The sequence below is a fragment of the Eutrigla gurnardus genome (assembly GCF_963514095.1).
Source record: "Eutrigla gurnardus genome assembly, chromosome: 9".
Taxonomy (NCBI): domain Eukaryota; kingdom Metazoa; phylum Chordata; class Actinopteri; order Perciformes; family Triglidae; genus Eutrigla; species Eutrigla gurnardus.
The window spans coordinates 28832511-28848147 of NC_139923.1; the positions used below are offsets into that span (position 1 = coordinate 28832511).

At 46.5% G+C, this 15637-nt stretch overlaps 1 protein-coding gene across 1 annotated transcript in view; it reads left to right on the forward strand.

Annotated features, from left to right (window-relative positions):
• LOC311018412 (uncharacterized protein) overlaps nucleotides 1–15637 on the forward strand; it is a 37423-nt gene that overhangs the window by 17489 nt on the left and 4297 nt on the right. Inside the window, exons 11-14 of the mRNA XM_084017372.1 lie at nucleotides 5389–5493; nucleotides 6998–7179; nucleotides 7887–7972; nucleotides 10408–10680. Of these exons, the coding sequence (XP_083873498.1) occupies nucleotides 5389–5493; nucleotides 6998–7179; nucleotides 7887–7972; nucleotides 10408–10680 (646 nt within the window). The remainder of the gene's footprint in view (nucleotides 1–5388; nucleotides 5494–6997; nucleotides 7180–7886; nucleotides 7973–10407; nucleotides 10681–15637) is intronic.

The following is a 15637-nucleotide window of genomic DNA, read 5'->3' on the forward strand; positions in this document are numbered from 1 at the left end:
CTCAATCCTTCCCTCTGCTTCCTGTCCTGAGAGTATTAAATCGCCGTCGCGTGTTCATCCCCAACTTTCCATCCCGGCCCTCGCTGGACCTTTTGCCCTCTGGGAGTGACCTTTGACCTTGCAGTAGGGCCTCAAGGCGTATTTAGAGGGCGGCTCTGAATGACAGGGTGTGGTAGGGGTCAAACCTCACAGGTCAGCGGGGATCAGGCCCACTCCTTCCATTATCCCCTTCTCCACCAGCTTTCTCCCACAGGCCTCCTCCTCCTTCCTGTTCACGGGACGTCCACTTTGATTTAACCTTTATTCTCCAAAGCACAAGACAGAAATGTTACAGACAAAAACATTCAGTGTTCATATTCAGGCTTTTAAAATGATTCACTTTCTGTAGCTCACACCAAGATGAGGGTGAAAACCTCCAAAATGTACCAGTGTCCCCATTCAACGCTGGTATAAGTTCCCTCTAGTGGTGACTTCGCAAAGTGCAACGTGACTTCACATATATAGTCGTTAAAATGAATAGATTATATTTATATTTACAGAGAACATATTTACCATAGACCACCTAAAGTACAACCAATAATGTAGCTGCCATATGTAAGCCGAGAGGATGGACAACGTTAGCATAGCTAGCAACACTCCACGTAGTATAGTCGTTAATTTGGCATATTTTTATCATTCGTTTATTCCAAATAATCGCAGCAAAATCAGTTTATTTTGGGTTCATACCGCTGTAGTACCGTAGTAAAGCTGGAGTAAATCTCCGACACGCTTGGAAAGGGAGGGGCATTCAGTCTGAGGCAACTGCACCACTAGATGGCACTACATCTTTAAATGAGTTCTGTACCGTGGATCTGATTCATGCCGATGTGAAGGTTCATCTGGAATTTAAATAGTCGCTGATGAATATTTAAATGAACTATTAAATGTGGTAAATGTGAGAGTTTACCCCCAAAGCAGAGAGCCTCAGGAAACACTGAGCTGAGGACTAAGAACGTCTTCCACGTCGTCTGATCACTGCTCCTCTGCAACGTTGTCGTTTTCCTGCATTAACTTTGCTTTATTTGGGACTTCTTGGCTCCGTTCCCGACAACGCTGCTGTTTCTTTAACCTTTAACCTCCTCGGCCTCACGTCTCTCTGGCCTGATTCTGAGTTTTCTTGCTTTTACTCCACACGTATTAAATCCAGCAGTGTGACAACATTCAGTCATCAGAGCTGGTCTCGGCTTTCCCTCTCGTCCACTTATCTGATGTAAGCCTTCCTTTCCCTGCCGCGTTCCTTTATCTCTCTGCAGACTGCAGCTGGTAGTGAAGGTTAAACGCTCCTTTGTGTTGTGTGACCAATCAGTGAGCAGAGGAAGGACGTGGGCCGACGGAGGCCGACCAGAGTCCCGTCCAGTAGGACAGAATAACAAACACCTGGACCGGCTCTCCATTGTTCTGTACCGGGACACAAACTGTCAGTTACACTCTGCCTCAAGCTTTAAATGACCCTTGACCCTCAGGTCCACAACTTTTCTCCTCACTCCCCTCCATAAGTCAAGTAATATCTAAACACAGAGCATATGAACCCATCAGTAATTATCATCCAATCATGCACATAATTCTGGAATGGGTCATTCTGCATAATAAAGAGTTTTTACTTAAGTGCTATCTTAGTTGGATGTTATTGAAGTTCTCAAACTTGAGAACCTCACCTGATCTCAGGTCTGTATCCTGTAGAGATTGCAGGTCTGCCTACCTCACACCCCTCCCCCCCTCCGTAAACCATCAGCACTTCAAAGCGGCCACAGAGCCGAGTCAGGGAGCTGACGGGATCTGCTGAGTCCGGCCTCCCACCAGGACTCGCTGATCCGGGTACAGGTGTGTCAGACGCTTCAAACGCACCAAAACACAACCTTCAAAAGGCTGCGTGTCATCAGCATTAATGCCTGGACACTGAGGAATCAGCAGAGTGCTCTGTCATCTGAACCCGGGGGAGAGAGTGGGCAGAAAAACACACACTGTCATTCATACCTTCTCATTATATCGCTGAGTCACAGAGAAACCCCGCGGCTGACATTCACAACCCTGATTTAGACCGCGTGTTTGGGTTTAATAGCTCGGAGTGACTTCATCATTGTGTTACCGTGGTTACATCACTTGTTTTCATAAGCCTGTCTGTCTGTGAATGACGTAATGATCCGTGGTCGTCGTGTGTGTGTGTATATATATATATATATATATATATATATATATATATATATATATATATATATATATATATATACACTCGTCTGTAGATCTGAAGGGACCTGAAGGTTTGGTTACATTAAAATTTCAGTCTGGACCAATGGAACTTCTGACCAGCGTTACCATGCCGACAGTCCAGCCAATAGTTGGTCTTAGACCGACGAGACGCCGTGTCATGTCATAGTGGCGTCTTCAAGCCTGCCATTACTGCATGAGAACGTTTCTAATCTATCATTAAAGTGTTTGTCTAAAGCTTTATCTTGGCATCAGCTGTATGAAGTACCTGAGCATGTTGTTGTGGTGATAACTCCAAAACATTTTTATTGGAAGACGTTTAGTCCAGAAGAACTTGAGTGACAACAAACCACGCTTGTTTGGAAGCGGACGTTAACTTAGGCCCAACAGGATCCAAGACGGATCACTTCTGCCACGGAGGCAGATTTAATTGAATTCTAATGAATTGAAACAACTTGTGTTGTTAAAGCCAGTGTATTAGAGCAGAGGAGCCCTTCCTCCCATGCCTTTCCGATCTCCGATGAGGGGTTTTGTATCGGACATGACTTCCCTCCATGCAGACGAGAGGAGGGTTTGAACTTCTGTTACCTCCGTCTTTCATTCTTCACACAACCGGTCTGACGACACGGCGCACAAACGGGTTCTGTTGGATCCTAACCCCGAGTCCTGCACCGCTTCAGTCCTCCTCGCCACGTCTCCACAGGATGCATTCAGGTGCAGTCATGAGCGTAGGTCTCCCCACCTTTGGCAGCCAAAAAAGGGAAGAAAACCGTCTGAAAAGGAGGTGTAGTCGGTTAAAGGAGGATCATATCTGATCCATGAGTTACCCAAACAAACCTTTTCTGGAGCGATAATAAGAAACATAATCAATCACTCAATCACCTGTCAATATTGGACTTTTACGTCTGTATGATGACCTCACCTTGGGTTTTATATTCCATGTCGTAACTTCACCTCCTGCTGCCAAACTTCTGGTAATTTGGACGACATCACCGAGAAGCGAGACCTCCCAGATTGTAGACTTTGAGTAAATCATCATCCGGCAGGGTGACTCAGTGTGACCTCACGACCCTAATGTGGGTCCACGTTCACGGGTTCCTGATAGATAGATAGATATATATATAGATATATACAGAATATCGACCTATGATGTCAGGATTCCTGTCAGCGGGGTTCTTCTGTGTTTGTGAGGATGAAGACAGCTGCTGCTTCTGAACGGAGCTGAACTCAATAAATCAGGCCATGCTAATATTTAAGATTAATTTTGTAATATGTGGAGTCAGCAGGGGGGGGGGGGGGTATCAGGCCGACCTACTTCACTAATTTGTCCCGTTAATGTGTTTAAAATGCTGCATGTTGTTCTGGAGCGAGTGTCTGGGTGGCGAAGCGGAGACACGCCGGGACACGCCGGGGGTTTGATGCTGCTCTAGAGGGAACGTCTCCTTAACTGATGTTTGACAATGATGGAGATGGATCGGAGGGAAGGAAGAGGAGACATGAGGAAGAGGGAGAGAGCCATGGGCTATAGGAGGTGAGGGGGGAGGGTGTGTCTGGGAAATGGAGTTGTTTTAACATCAAAGATGACCCTGCTCGGGACTCTGCACAGACCTCGCATTAGGCCCCGAGACACTGCACTTTACCATGGGCTCTTCCTGTTTGGTAGCAGCCCGATCCTTAAAAACAAATTAGAAGTCAGCATCAGCTCCCGGCCTCCCACATGACACCCGCAGGGTGAGGAAACCCAGACACCGGACCAGTGATGTCAGCTCGGGTCCAGTATTTACTGTTGAACCCAGCTTCTGTTGTACGTAACATCACCCGACCCACCAGCGTGAGTTACCATCTCTGCTGGCCACCAGGGGGCGACTCCTCTCTGGTTGTATAGAAGTCTATGAGAAAATGGTCCTACTTCTCTCTGCTGGCCACCAGGGGGCGACTCCTCTCTGGTTGTATAGAAGTCTATGAGAAAATGGTCCTACTTCTCTCTGCTGGCCACCAGGGGGCGACTCCTCTCTGGTTGTATAGAAGTCTATGAGAAAATGGTCCTACTTCTCTCTGCTGGCCACCAGGGGGCGACTCCTCTCTGGTTGTATAGAAGTCTATGAGAAAATGGTCCTACTTCTCTCTGCTGGCCACCAGGGGGCGACTCCTCTCTGGTTGTATAGAAGTCTATGAGAAAATGGTCCTACTTCTCTCTGCTGGCCACCAGGGGGCGACTTGTATAGAAGTCTATTGATAGGTCCATTTAGAGGCCAGGGGGCGGGGCTGATTGACAGGTCCCTACCATGCTACCAATGCTAGTTAGCTACTATGATGACTTTAACACTTAGCTGTAAAGTTGAACCTTGAATTATGAAGCTAACTTTGTTTAGCTTCCTCCGCAGGGTGGCGGGGCGCTCCCTTAGAGATAGGGTGAGGAGCTCCGTCACACGGGAGGAGCTCGGAGTAGAGGCGCTGCTCCTCCACATCGAGAGGAGCCAGTTGAGGTGGCTCGGGCATCTGTATCGGATGCCCCCTGGACGCCTCCCTCGGGAGGTGTTCCAGGCATGCCCCACCGGGAGGAGACCCCGAGGAAGACCCAGGACACGCTGGAGTGACTATGTCACCCGGCTGGCCTGGAAACGCCTTGGGGTCCTCCCGGAGGAGCTAGGGGAAGTGTCCGGGGAGAGAGTAGTCTGGGCGTCCATGCTCAGGTAGCTGCCCCCGCGACCCGGTCCCGGATAAGCGGAAGACAATGGATGGATGGATGGATGGATGGAAATTTGTTAGCAGCTTCACACCAGAATCCACATGGATCCAGATCCAGTAAAGGTTGCTGCTTAATCAGATCCACCCGTCGCTCCTCCACAGTCCAAATATGGTCACTTCCTTTCACTATTATCAAATCCACAAACCAACGGGTGACGTCACTATGATGACATATCTCTTTTATAAGTAGAGAAACCGTGTTATATTAAGACAGTTTCATATCCATTTTTATTTTAAATACATTTTAAATATCTTAAAACTCCACCTATTTACTACAGTGTTTCTATCACAGTCTGACTCATCCATGCCTGGGGCCTATATTTCCCACAATGCAACCTGACCTCCAACCGTTCGACAACGGATCGTGGTTAATTTGCGGCGCTCCGTCTCTTTCAGAAGCGTGTGAAGAGCCGGCGGCTGCACCGGCGCCCCCGGTGGACGGAGGTCAGGACAGCGAGGACGCATCGTCACCTTCAGCAGGAGAGAAGATGAGTGAGAAAGGTGAGTGTTTGCATGCTTTGCCTCTACTTGTGTCCCTCTACATTTCTAACATTGGTCTCATTCTACAGGTTTCTTGTGGGGGGGCAGCATTAGTAACAGGTCTGAACCTCCCACGTCCATATATCTCAGCCTGAGCGGCTCATACAGGAGAATAGATGTGGCAGTAAATCATGTCAGCAGGTTCAACACGGGGCAGGTCTGCCTGGAGACGACCTGTAGGAACCTGCATCGCGGTGCATTAAGTCTCAGCCCTTTCACCACACAATCCTCCGTAATAATTTAACTCAATTGCTTGTCTTTGGCTGAAAGAACCAAGACTCTAAATGATACGTTAAACGCAGCCTCCATTGTTCAGTGAGAACATGCTTCCGGTTTCTGCTGCCGCCGTTAATCATCTGTGCTTTACTGCCTCCAGTCAAAGGGGTTTAACAAGCCTGGCTCGAGCCCCGTTTAATCACACAGTAAACCTCCAAGTGAGTTTGGATTCGGACAGAACCGCTTCATTCCGCTGTAGTCGTCGTACTTCGTTCACGGTGGAGTTCATACAAATAAAATACTGGTTTTAAATACGTTCATTCGATATCCTTGAAGCTATACACATAAACTTTAAAGGATTGTTTAGAAATAGAACACACCAATACAAACCATCATGTGTCATTTTAACAAATAGTCAAGGTTTCCCACCACGGGTCAGGGAATTCCTGGAATATCAGGGAGTTTTTATTTCCCCTGTGCTGTGTTTCTTTCCCGGGTTATTCCCCAGAGTGGTTGTTATTGTTACAAATAACACAGTAAATGTACACGTTTTGTACTTAGAGCTCACAAATGAATGGGTTTGAAATCCTCTCACTGTTGTTGAGCCCTCTACTCGTCTCCATGACGACGTTTAGGAAGAAGCACATTACACACAAGCACACAAGAATAGTAACATTTAATGAGTTTATCATTTAGAAATTAAAAGCACAAATCTAATCTGATCAGCTCGTGTTATTTAAGATTGATAACCATAAAAAGAGTCAATGCAACACGTTTGAAGTTATCTCTTTAAAGCTAAATGAGTGTTGAATGTATTATTTCTGTCACCGACCCTTTTAAGCGCCACGCTCCCCCCTGTGATTGAACGCGGCGGCGTCCTGGCCTGTGATTGGCTGAGCCCGCGTGCTTGCACACAAACACAGATTGTACAAGAGGGTCTTTGTGTTCCCAGCTTGTCTAAGCAGCACACTCTGCCCCCCGAGTCAACATGGTGAGCACCGATAACATGAATGTGTGTGTGACAAGGACACACACACTCACACACACACACACACACACACACACACACACACACACACACACAGGCCTGTAAAGGAATGATAACTGGCTTTGTTCCTGCAGCCTCATCACATGGTGGTCTCTGGATACTCAGACCTCTAATGTGTGTTAAACAGTGATGTGTGTTGAAGTGACTTGGACACCAGAAGTGGAACCACCATACCGACTCGCTGGTGTTTTCTACCCTCAGACTCGGTTCCCGGAGCGAAAAGCATCCTGAGCCGGGTGATGCGTCTGGCCCAGCGGTGCATTCTGGGTAAACAGAAGGCTGATGGGAAGGCGTCTCAAACACAGGCCAAGACCAGACAGCGTAGTCCTGCACCAGGACGGGGGTCCAGGACCCGGACCTCCGCTTCACTAACACAACCCCAGGTAACGCTGGTTTAATTTAGTTAATCCTGACCTCCACAGGATAACCATAAACATAAGTCCTCTGTTCACTAACACAACCCCAGGTAACGCTGGTTTTATATTTTAATTTAGTTAATCATGACCTCTGTTCACTCTGTCTGGGAAGTTGAACTGGAGAACGATGCTTGTCATGGTGTTGGGTTTATGTCGTCATATGAGTGATTTAACTCATCTCAGCTCTCTTTGTTGAATGCTGGCTCTTAAAGCGACAGTTTGACTGGCGTGGAAGGAGGTGAAACCTCTCTGTAAGAACACAGCAGGTGTGTTGGGTAACTCCCTCCGTCCTCGGGAGACTCTTCACCTCTCGCTGCTTGTTTTGGTTGTGCAACTAGAAGAAGAGCTCTTAATGTTGATTCATAGCTCCACAATGTTAATGACACAGAAGGAAGTCTTCCAATGTGCTCCGTCAGCAGTGTGTGGTCTGCAGGAGGGCATGTGGAGACTCCCTCCCCGACACAGTGTGTTTCTGTAGATCCACTGAGAGCCTCCAACCTATAGTTACATATATGTATATTTATATTTATGTGTCTGTTGGGAGAAAACAGTCTCTTCCACTTTGCTTTTCCTTCCTGTTCATGTGATAGAAATCCATCTGGGAGCATCTCGTCACATTGACTGGAGCGACCACCAAATATTACCCCTCTCAATCATTTAATCTTCTCTTTCAGATCAGATCCAGGAGGCGGAGCCAGCAGAGGGGCGGGGCCCGGGGCAGTGATGTCACTGTGACGGACGGCGCTGGGAGAAGTGACGGGTGAGGACGAGGTTAAGCATGGCTGCAGTCGCGGGCGTCAGCTCCTTCCTGAAGTGTTTGTTTTAGCTCCGACATGAACACATGCACCCTCCAGCCCCCCCGTACCACACAGTCAGATACTCCACGGCAGTGTTTACTATCAAACCCAATCAGTTTACATCCTGCTCTCTCTCTGTAAACTCCCATTCACTGATCGTAGGACCGTTTCCACTCACAACCTCGTCAACACGGACTAATCACCAAACACCCATTTCAACCGCATGGACATGATTCAGTCACAAACTACAGCTAGATATTATTATTTATCAGCTGGACGCTGATCATCTGACCCTCAGCTTGAAGCATTTTAATGGTTCCATGTGCATCAACTCCTATTGTTCTTATCCAATAAGTCCGTTTTTCATCTTTAAATTCACGCTCTCATTCACATAAAACAATCAGTTACTGATTGGACATGTTGGGTCCTGATATCTGGTGCCCAGATTACATTATGTTAGTCTTTAGTTATCTATCTGTTTATATCTGTAACTTGGTTAAAAACACAGGAACTGATTCTAATACCACACAATGTGTGTAGTATAAACATATAGATGCTGTTTCATCCGTCCTCCTCCAGTCACACACTTCCATGAACTCCGTTGTTTACTCAGTAAAGTGGTGTTGTTCCTCCTCGTCTTCGGTTTATTGTTTCTTATTTCTCCTCCAGCAGCACTCAGAATCTCACAACCGTCCCCTAATCCTCTCGTCGGGATGTCGGGTTTGTTTCAAACCTAAAGGCTGTCACTCTGGTGTTAGAGTGTGTGTGTGTACTCGTCATTCCTCACAGACTTAGTCTTTGTGTTCGGTGCTGCAGGTTGTTTGAACCGGGCCTCGGGTCACTCGGGGTCAGAGGTCACGCAGGATTATTGTAATCGCTGGTAAACTGGTGGTCGAGGACCAAGACAGATGCTGGTGAAAACAAATGATTAGACAGGAGGAGAAACGCATGGATATTTGTTTTTTCCAGGTTTGTACGGTGCTGGAAATCCCTGAAAACCCTTGAATGTTAGTGTGGTGTTTTCAGGGATTGAAAAGTGCTGCTTGGAAAGTGCTTGAATTTGACTCTGGAGAAGGTGGAGGAACCCTGAATCCCATTTCAGCTGCAGATACTATTTAGCCTGTAATTGATTAAAGTTATTTGACGGGGCTAAGAGGGCTGCCACTCAGGCTCTGCTCTGTGGATCCTCCTTCAGAGGGGTCAGAGTTCAGGGCTCAGGGTCACGCTGCCTGAATACCACGGCCACTTGTATGTTATACCAGGACCACGTCACATATCTCCCTCTACTCTCTCCTCCGCTCGTCCTCTGTTCCCGTTATTGTCCGACATGTTGAATTTGTTAAGAGACCGGGAGACAAGACCCCGAAGGGGGAACAGCAGGGGGAATGCTCTGAAACCCCTCCCGGTCCAGGTCTAGATGAGTCCTGTACACCAGGGCTGGTCCACTACAGATTGAACCAGGGCTTGTGTTAAAACCAGGAAATGACATCATACATCAGCAGCCTTTTAACCCCTCTCTTTCCAGCACGTATCCTGGACCAAAAGTGACCCCCTACGGCTTTGAAATCCCAGAATCAGCCTCACATAGAGATCCGTCAGGTCACAACCCAGCCGTTATATTATACTGTACGTTGGCTTCCCAACAGACCTGGGCCTCCAGGTCTAGTCCAGTCCCAGTCCAGCAGCTAGTCCACTATTGCATCTTAACCTAACAGGAGGTGTTGCCTCCATAGGCGTAACCATGGAGACGAGTGTGCCAGCTGACTCCTTTTTATGTTTTTAATTCAACTCAGTGACTCTTCTTGGTTGCAGTATTTGTAAAAACCTCCCGATACTTCTGCCAGAGTTGTAATGTTGTGGGTCAGTAGTTCAGCAATGTGTTGTAGTACTTCATTGTAGTACTTTTGATCAACTGACAACCTTTTAGAGGTAAGAACTCCCGTCACATGACTTGGACTTTAACGCCGGTGACTCATGATCCCACTTGGACACGAGCCTTTTGAACCGACTTGATAATTTCCCACAAGGCTTGCTGTTATTTCCTGAACCAACCAGTGTTACAGGTGTGTTCATCGCATTACTCACGCAGGTTGGACTGCACGACTATTTGTGTTGCAAATGAACGAGAAAAAAGGTCGCAAATTTCCGATATCATAAAGTCAAACATTCACTTGCCGTGTGGACGACCTCACCAAATGTTTTCTTGTAATTATATGACTTTATAACCTTGGAAATCTGCAACTTCGTTCTCGTGGATTCATGACTGTTTTTTCTCTGAATGTTGGCTCAGTTTAAACATCTATTTGACCTTCAATGACCCCAAATAAGCCACCATAATTCTCAAAGCATTAAACTCTTCATTCAGAGGGACTGTAACTCTTGGTGGTTTCGTTTCCAGATGTGAGCAGACCTTGAAGAGGGCGGCTACGGGACCGGCTGGCAAGGTGGCCGGTCGCCGTAGCAACCACCGCCTCGCCCCGCCCCTCAGAGTCAAGTCCCTCCATCTTCTACGAGGCGGCAAGAACCGACTGAGCCAGACTCCTCCTCCCTCCTCCTCCTCAACCCTTCCTCCGTCAGCCTCCGCCCCGACTCCGAGTCCTCCAGGATCCAGCTCCCCTCAAAACCAGGACCAGCAGACGCAGCGGGACACGCCGAGGACGGCTCTGCTCAGGTAAGAAGTTCATCTGTCGACAGGCTGAAATCCTGAGAAATGGATGGAATCACGCTTTCAGGAGGTCCGGCATCAAACCTGTGACTCCTCTTCATGTCCACATCCTCACCTCAACAGCTGATTCTCATATCTTATTGATGATGAAACAATGAAATCAAATCTCCCTCCATTTATTGATTTATACAACATTAATATCTCCAAGAAGTTCCACAAAGAACCACAAATAAGTGTGTTGCATGGTGACATGTGCTTTTATGTCTCAGCTTAGTGTTTCTAATGTTAAATAAAGACCTATAAATATCAGATATATCATCAAAAGAGTTAAAACATTCCTCCCGGACGCTTCCTTGTCATCTCGTTGGATCACAGCTGAGTATTTCCATAATAGTCGAGTTACACGGCGGACACAAAAAGGCAATTAGCAACAAAGTGGATACTGTCAAAACAATCATCAGGAGCTGGCATCACACACACACACACACACACACACACCAGGCAGCACCTTTGGGTGCAGCTGCTGCTGTGTGACAGCAGGTAGGAACCCAACTGGTAATTAACAGATCAGACTTGTCAGGAGGCGTTCAGCTGGCGGAGTAGACCACATCACATAGAGGATCAGGTTTCACACCATCACACATGTGGCTCTTTGTTCATCCGGTCTGAGGCTCCCCAACAGCAAACCTCCTCCATATATTTATATATATATATATATTCATATTTTAAAACCTGAGCATCAAGTCATCGGAATCTGCATATTTCAATGTTTCTTCTAACAACTAGCCTCATCGTTTAGTTTGTAACGCATGTCCATGTATGAATATGGACAGGTGCATGCTGGTCCACTCTGGCTGTGAGTGTGGCTCAGAGGTCGAGGGGTCGTCTTCTAGTCGGAGGTTAGATCCCTGACTGCTCCGGTCCTCCTGCACTTCATACCATTCATTATTATTTAAGTATCAAATCATTCTCTAGCCTTTCCAGCTGACTGCAGCCGTATTATTATTATTATTATTATTATTATTATTAGTGTTGGTAAACCTCGCCACACATGCCTTCATTCATGTGTTTCCCTTTATTTCTGCCACACACTGACGGAGCGTTCAGAGAGTTATGACTGTGGAACGCCGATGCTCAGCAGACCGCACCGACGCGTTAACGGCTCTAACGGCCGTTAACGGCTCTAACGGCCGTTAACGGCTGACGAGTCCACATGAGTGGCTGGGAACAAGCTGCTGCAGCGAGCATCGAACCCATGCTGGTGTGTTTTCCACAGCAGCTTCACAGCAGACAGAAATAGACCTGTAGCTTCCTGTTTAGGAGCTGACACACCTTCAGGACACCGCCCTCCCAGGAATCCTCCCACCAGCCCTGCTGCTGGGGGGGTGTGTGTGTGTGTGTGTGGGAAACAAGGAAATACAACCGATGTACAGGAAGATGAGCTAAGCTTGGATAGTATCTCCCACCAACACCCAGCATGCAATGGTTTCCATGTTCTGTGGATTTGGAGGGGTGGGGGATCCACAGATCCAGTTCTCTAGAGACTAGTAGCATTCTGGCTGGTGATTCCACTTTCTCAAATATAGTTGCTATTATGGCTCGTAAACCATTGTGTTTTAATTAGACACCAATCACCAGGCAGGGCTCAGCAGTGACGGTTACCGCTGGCAACCACCTTGGCAAATTGGCAACTGATTCATGGTCCTCCTTAAATAAAATACATCCGTGACTTCTACAGGAGCGTGAATGTTAGTGTGGTGTTTTCAAGGTTTGAAAAGTGCTGAAAAGGGACTGAAAACAGCGTGACATTTCTTTATGAAAAATGACTTTTGATGATGAACAGATGATGAAAATAGTTGGTGATTATATTTCTGTGGATCTGTTAGTGGAATTAGTTTTCCTTTCATTTGTGGTCCTTCTGTAAAAAGCTGTCTCCAAACATCATGTTGGTTGTTTAGAGGACAATAACATCTCATTTAATGTGATGAACAAGTGACATAATAAGTAGACTGAATACTGACCATTGGATTGATACAAATATGGAGTTTACCACAGCTGGAAGGTGCTGGAAAAGCATGGAAATGCACCTGGAAGTGCTTGGAAAGTGCTTGGATTTGAGTATGGAGAAGGTGGAGGAAGCCCGTGATTAGTTGGAGAGTCTGAACTTTTTTATTTTATTTAGTTTAAAGCCGTGTTAAAGCGTCTCCAGGAAACAGAACTCTGTTTAAACAGCGTTGTGACAGACAGGAAAACTCTCCTCCATGAGAATCACAGGTCTAATTAGGACTGACACCGTGCCAGGTGACGAGCACAACCAGTTGTCATGGAGACGTTGTCATGGAGACACATAAACACAGTCTTACACTTGCACTCATTGCAGAAAATATCTCGATTGCGTGCAGCATTTCATGTATTTTTTAATCTCATATATTTTTGCAACTTGTCTTTTAACTGCAAGTTGTGTGTGTTTGTAATAGAATGTATGAGGTCATACTGACTAACACACACACACACACACACACACGTGTCTTTCTGGCATCCTCTCACAGAAACGGGGTGTGTGAGGTTTCTTAATTCAATCTAACCACGACACGGCTCACTTCACAACCAACGTTAAAGGATTTGTTTTTTATCCCTATTCAAATAACTTTATAATAACAAATACTCTGAGACTTTGTGGCTTCTAATTGAGATTTCTACTGTTGGGAACGATCTCGCTCACAATCTAGACCTAGCATCCAAATGGACCTGTCAATCAGCAGGTAAGCCCCGCCCCCTAAAGCATCCCCTGCTTTCTGGTCTGGTGGACTCTAAATGGACCATAATGTACTAAATGAACATCATGCTGGATTGAAGAAGACTTGAAACTAGAGATTGAGACCATAAACTCATGTTCACAATGTTTACTGAGATAATACATCAAGAGAGAAGTAGGACCATTTTCTCATAGACTTCTATACAACCAGAGAGGAGTCGCCCCCTGGTGGCCAGCAGAGAGAAGTAGGACCATTTTCTCATAGACTTCTATACAACCAGAGAGGAGTCGCCCCCTGGTGGCCAGCAGAGAGAAGTAGGACCATTTTCTCATAGACTTCTATACAACCAGAGAGGAGTCGCCCCCTGGTGGCCAGCAGAGAGAAGTAGGACCATTTTCTCATAGACTTCTATACAACCAGAGAGGAGTCGCCCCCTGGTGGCCAGCAGAGAGAAGTAGGACCATTTTCTCATAGACTTCTATACAACCAGAGAGGAGTCGCCCCCTGGTGGCCAGCAGAGAGAAGTAGGACCATTTTCTCATAGACTTCTATACAACCAGAGAGGAGTCGCCCCCTGGTGGCCAGCAGAGACAATGACAGTTTGAGGCACTTCAGTATTGGCTTCACTTCTCAGAACTGGAGGTTGCTGCTTGGTATCCCAACGAGTCCTAGTTTCATTTTCCACGTTAGTGCAGCAGAACATATGTGTGTGTGTGTGTGTGTGTGTGTAGCACCTCCCCGGGGAAAAGTCAGTGTACACGTTTTAACATTCATGCCCACGCAAACGTATCACATTGGCCGTGTTCACATCGCAGAAATATGATACGCTGTCACATGCTTTATTTCTAACCGCGCCGTGTATGTGTGTGTGTGTGTGTTTGTTTGTGTGTGTGTGTTCTGCAGCCTTCATGTGATGAAACACGATGCAAAATAAATCCCAGGGATGGCCATGTGCATGAAAAATTCATGCCTGGATGTACAGACCCCTCACACACACACACACACACACCCCGTTGCTGCAGGTGTGTTGTGGTGTTACCTAACAGGCGAGTGAGGATCCCGGACGGATGAGTGATCAAACACACACAGCTCGTTCTATTTAGAGAGACAAAGGGACGGTGAGAGGCTCTCCGGAGGGTTCGACCCGCCGGGCCTTCATCGGCCCGACGACAGCCAGCCAATCAGGCTTCACTCAGCGTTTAATGTGCGACAGTTTAACATAAACACTCATAACATGCATGTTGACTTTTTATTATATAAACACATACGTGTGTGTGTGTGTGTGTGTGTGTGTGTGTGTGTGTGTGTGTGTGTGTGTGTGTGTGTGTGTGTGTGTGTGTGTGTGTGTGTGTGTGTGTGTGTGTGTGTGTGTGTGTGTGTGTGTGTGTGTGTGTGGCCACTTGTCCTTCTGTAAAAAGCTGTCTCCAAACATCATGTTGGTTGTTTAGAGGACAATAACATCTCATTTAATGTGATGAACAAGTGACATAATAAGTAGACTGAATACTGACCATTGGATTGATACAAAGATGGAGTTTACCACAGCTGGAAGGGGCTGGAAAAGCATGGAAATGCACCTTGAAATGCTTGGAAAGTGCTTGAATGTGAGTTGTGACTGTGTTCAGGTCTGCAGGCAGCCTCACTGTTTATCTAGCCAGGTGGACAAAAGCTCTCAGGTGATGAAGCATGAATGGACCACACCTCTGTGTTTTCTAAGAGCCCCCCCCCCCCCTCCTGTGTGAAAGGAAGTGATAGATTGAATAGATTGGATATAAACTGCTGTGAGTTGAGCTCCTGGTTTCCTGCAGTGTAACAAAGCAGCTGTCATTCCTGTCATAAGTACATAAGTACAGGGTTGGATGTCACCGAGGAACTTGTCATAAATTGTTGCTTATCTGTGATCGTAATGAAAGGCTTGGTCTGAATGCTCGTAAATGGGGAAAGGTCAAAGTTAATGACTTTGACCTTTTATAAGGCCTTCAAGGTTAAAAGTGAATAGATTCAGGACCAAAAGGACAATGCAGAGTCTTCTGAGGCAAAGAGACGAGGATCTGTTTGTGTCTCCTGTTTCTCTGAACGGCGTTCACGGATATTAAATATGAGATTTATACATCACGTTTGTTGTCAGAGGAAATAGCATTTTTAATCCTATTATTTCGAATCGTGCTAATTAACTGAACTACTTAGACGACTGATCACAAACTCAG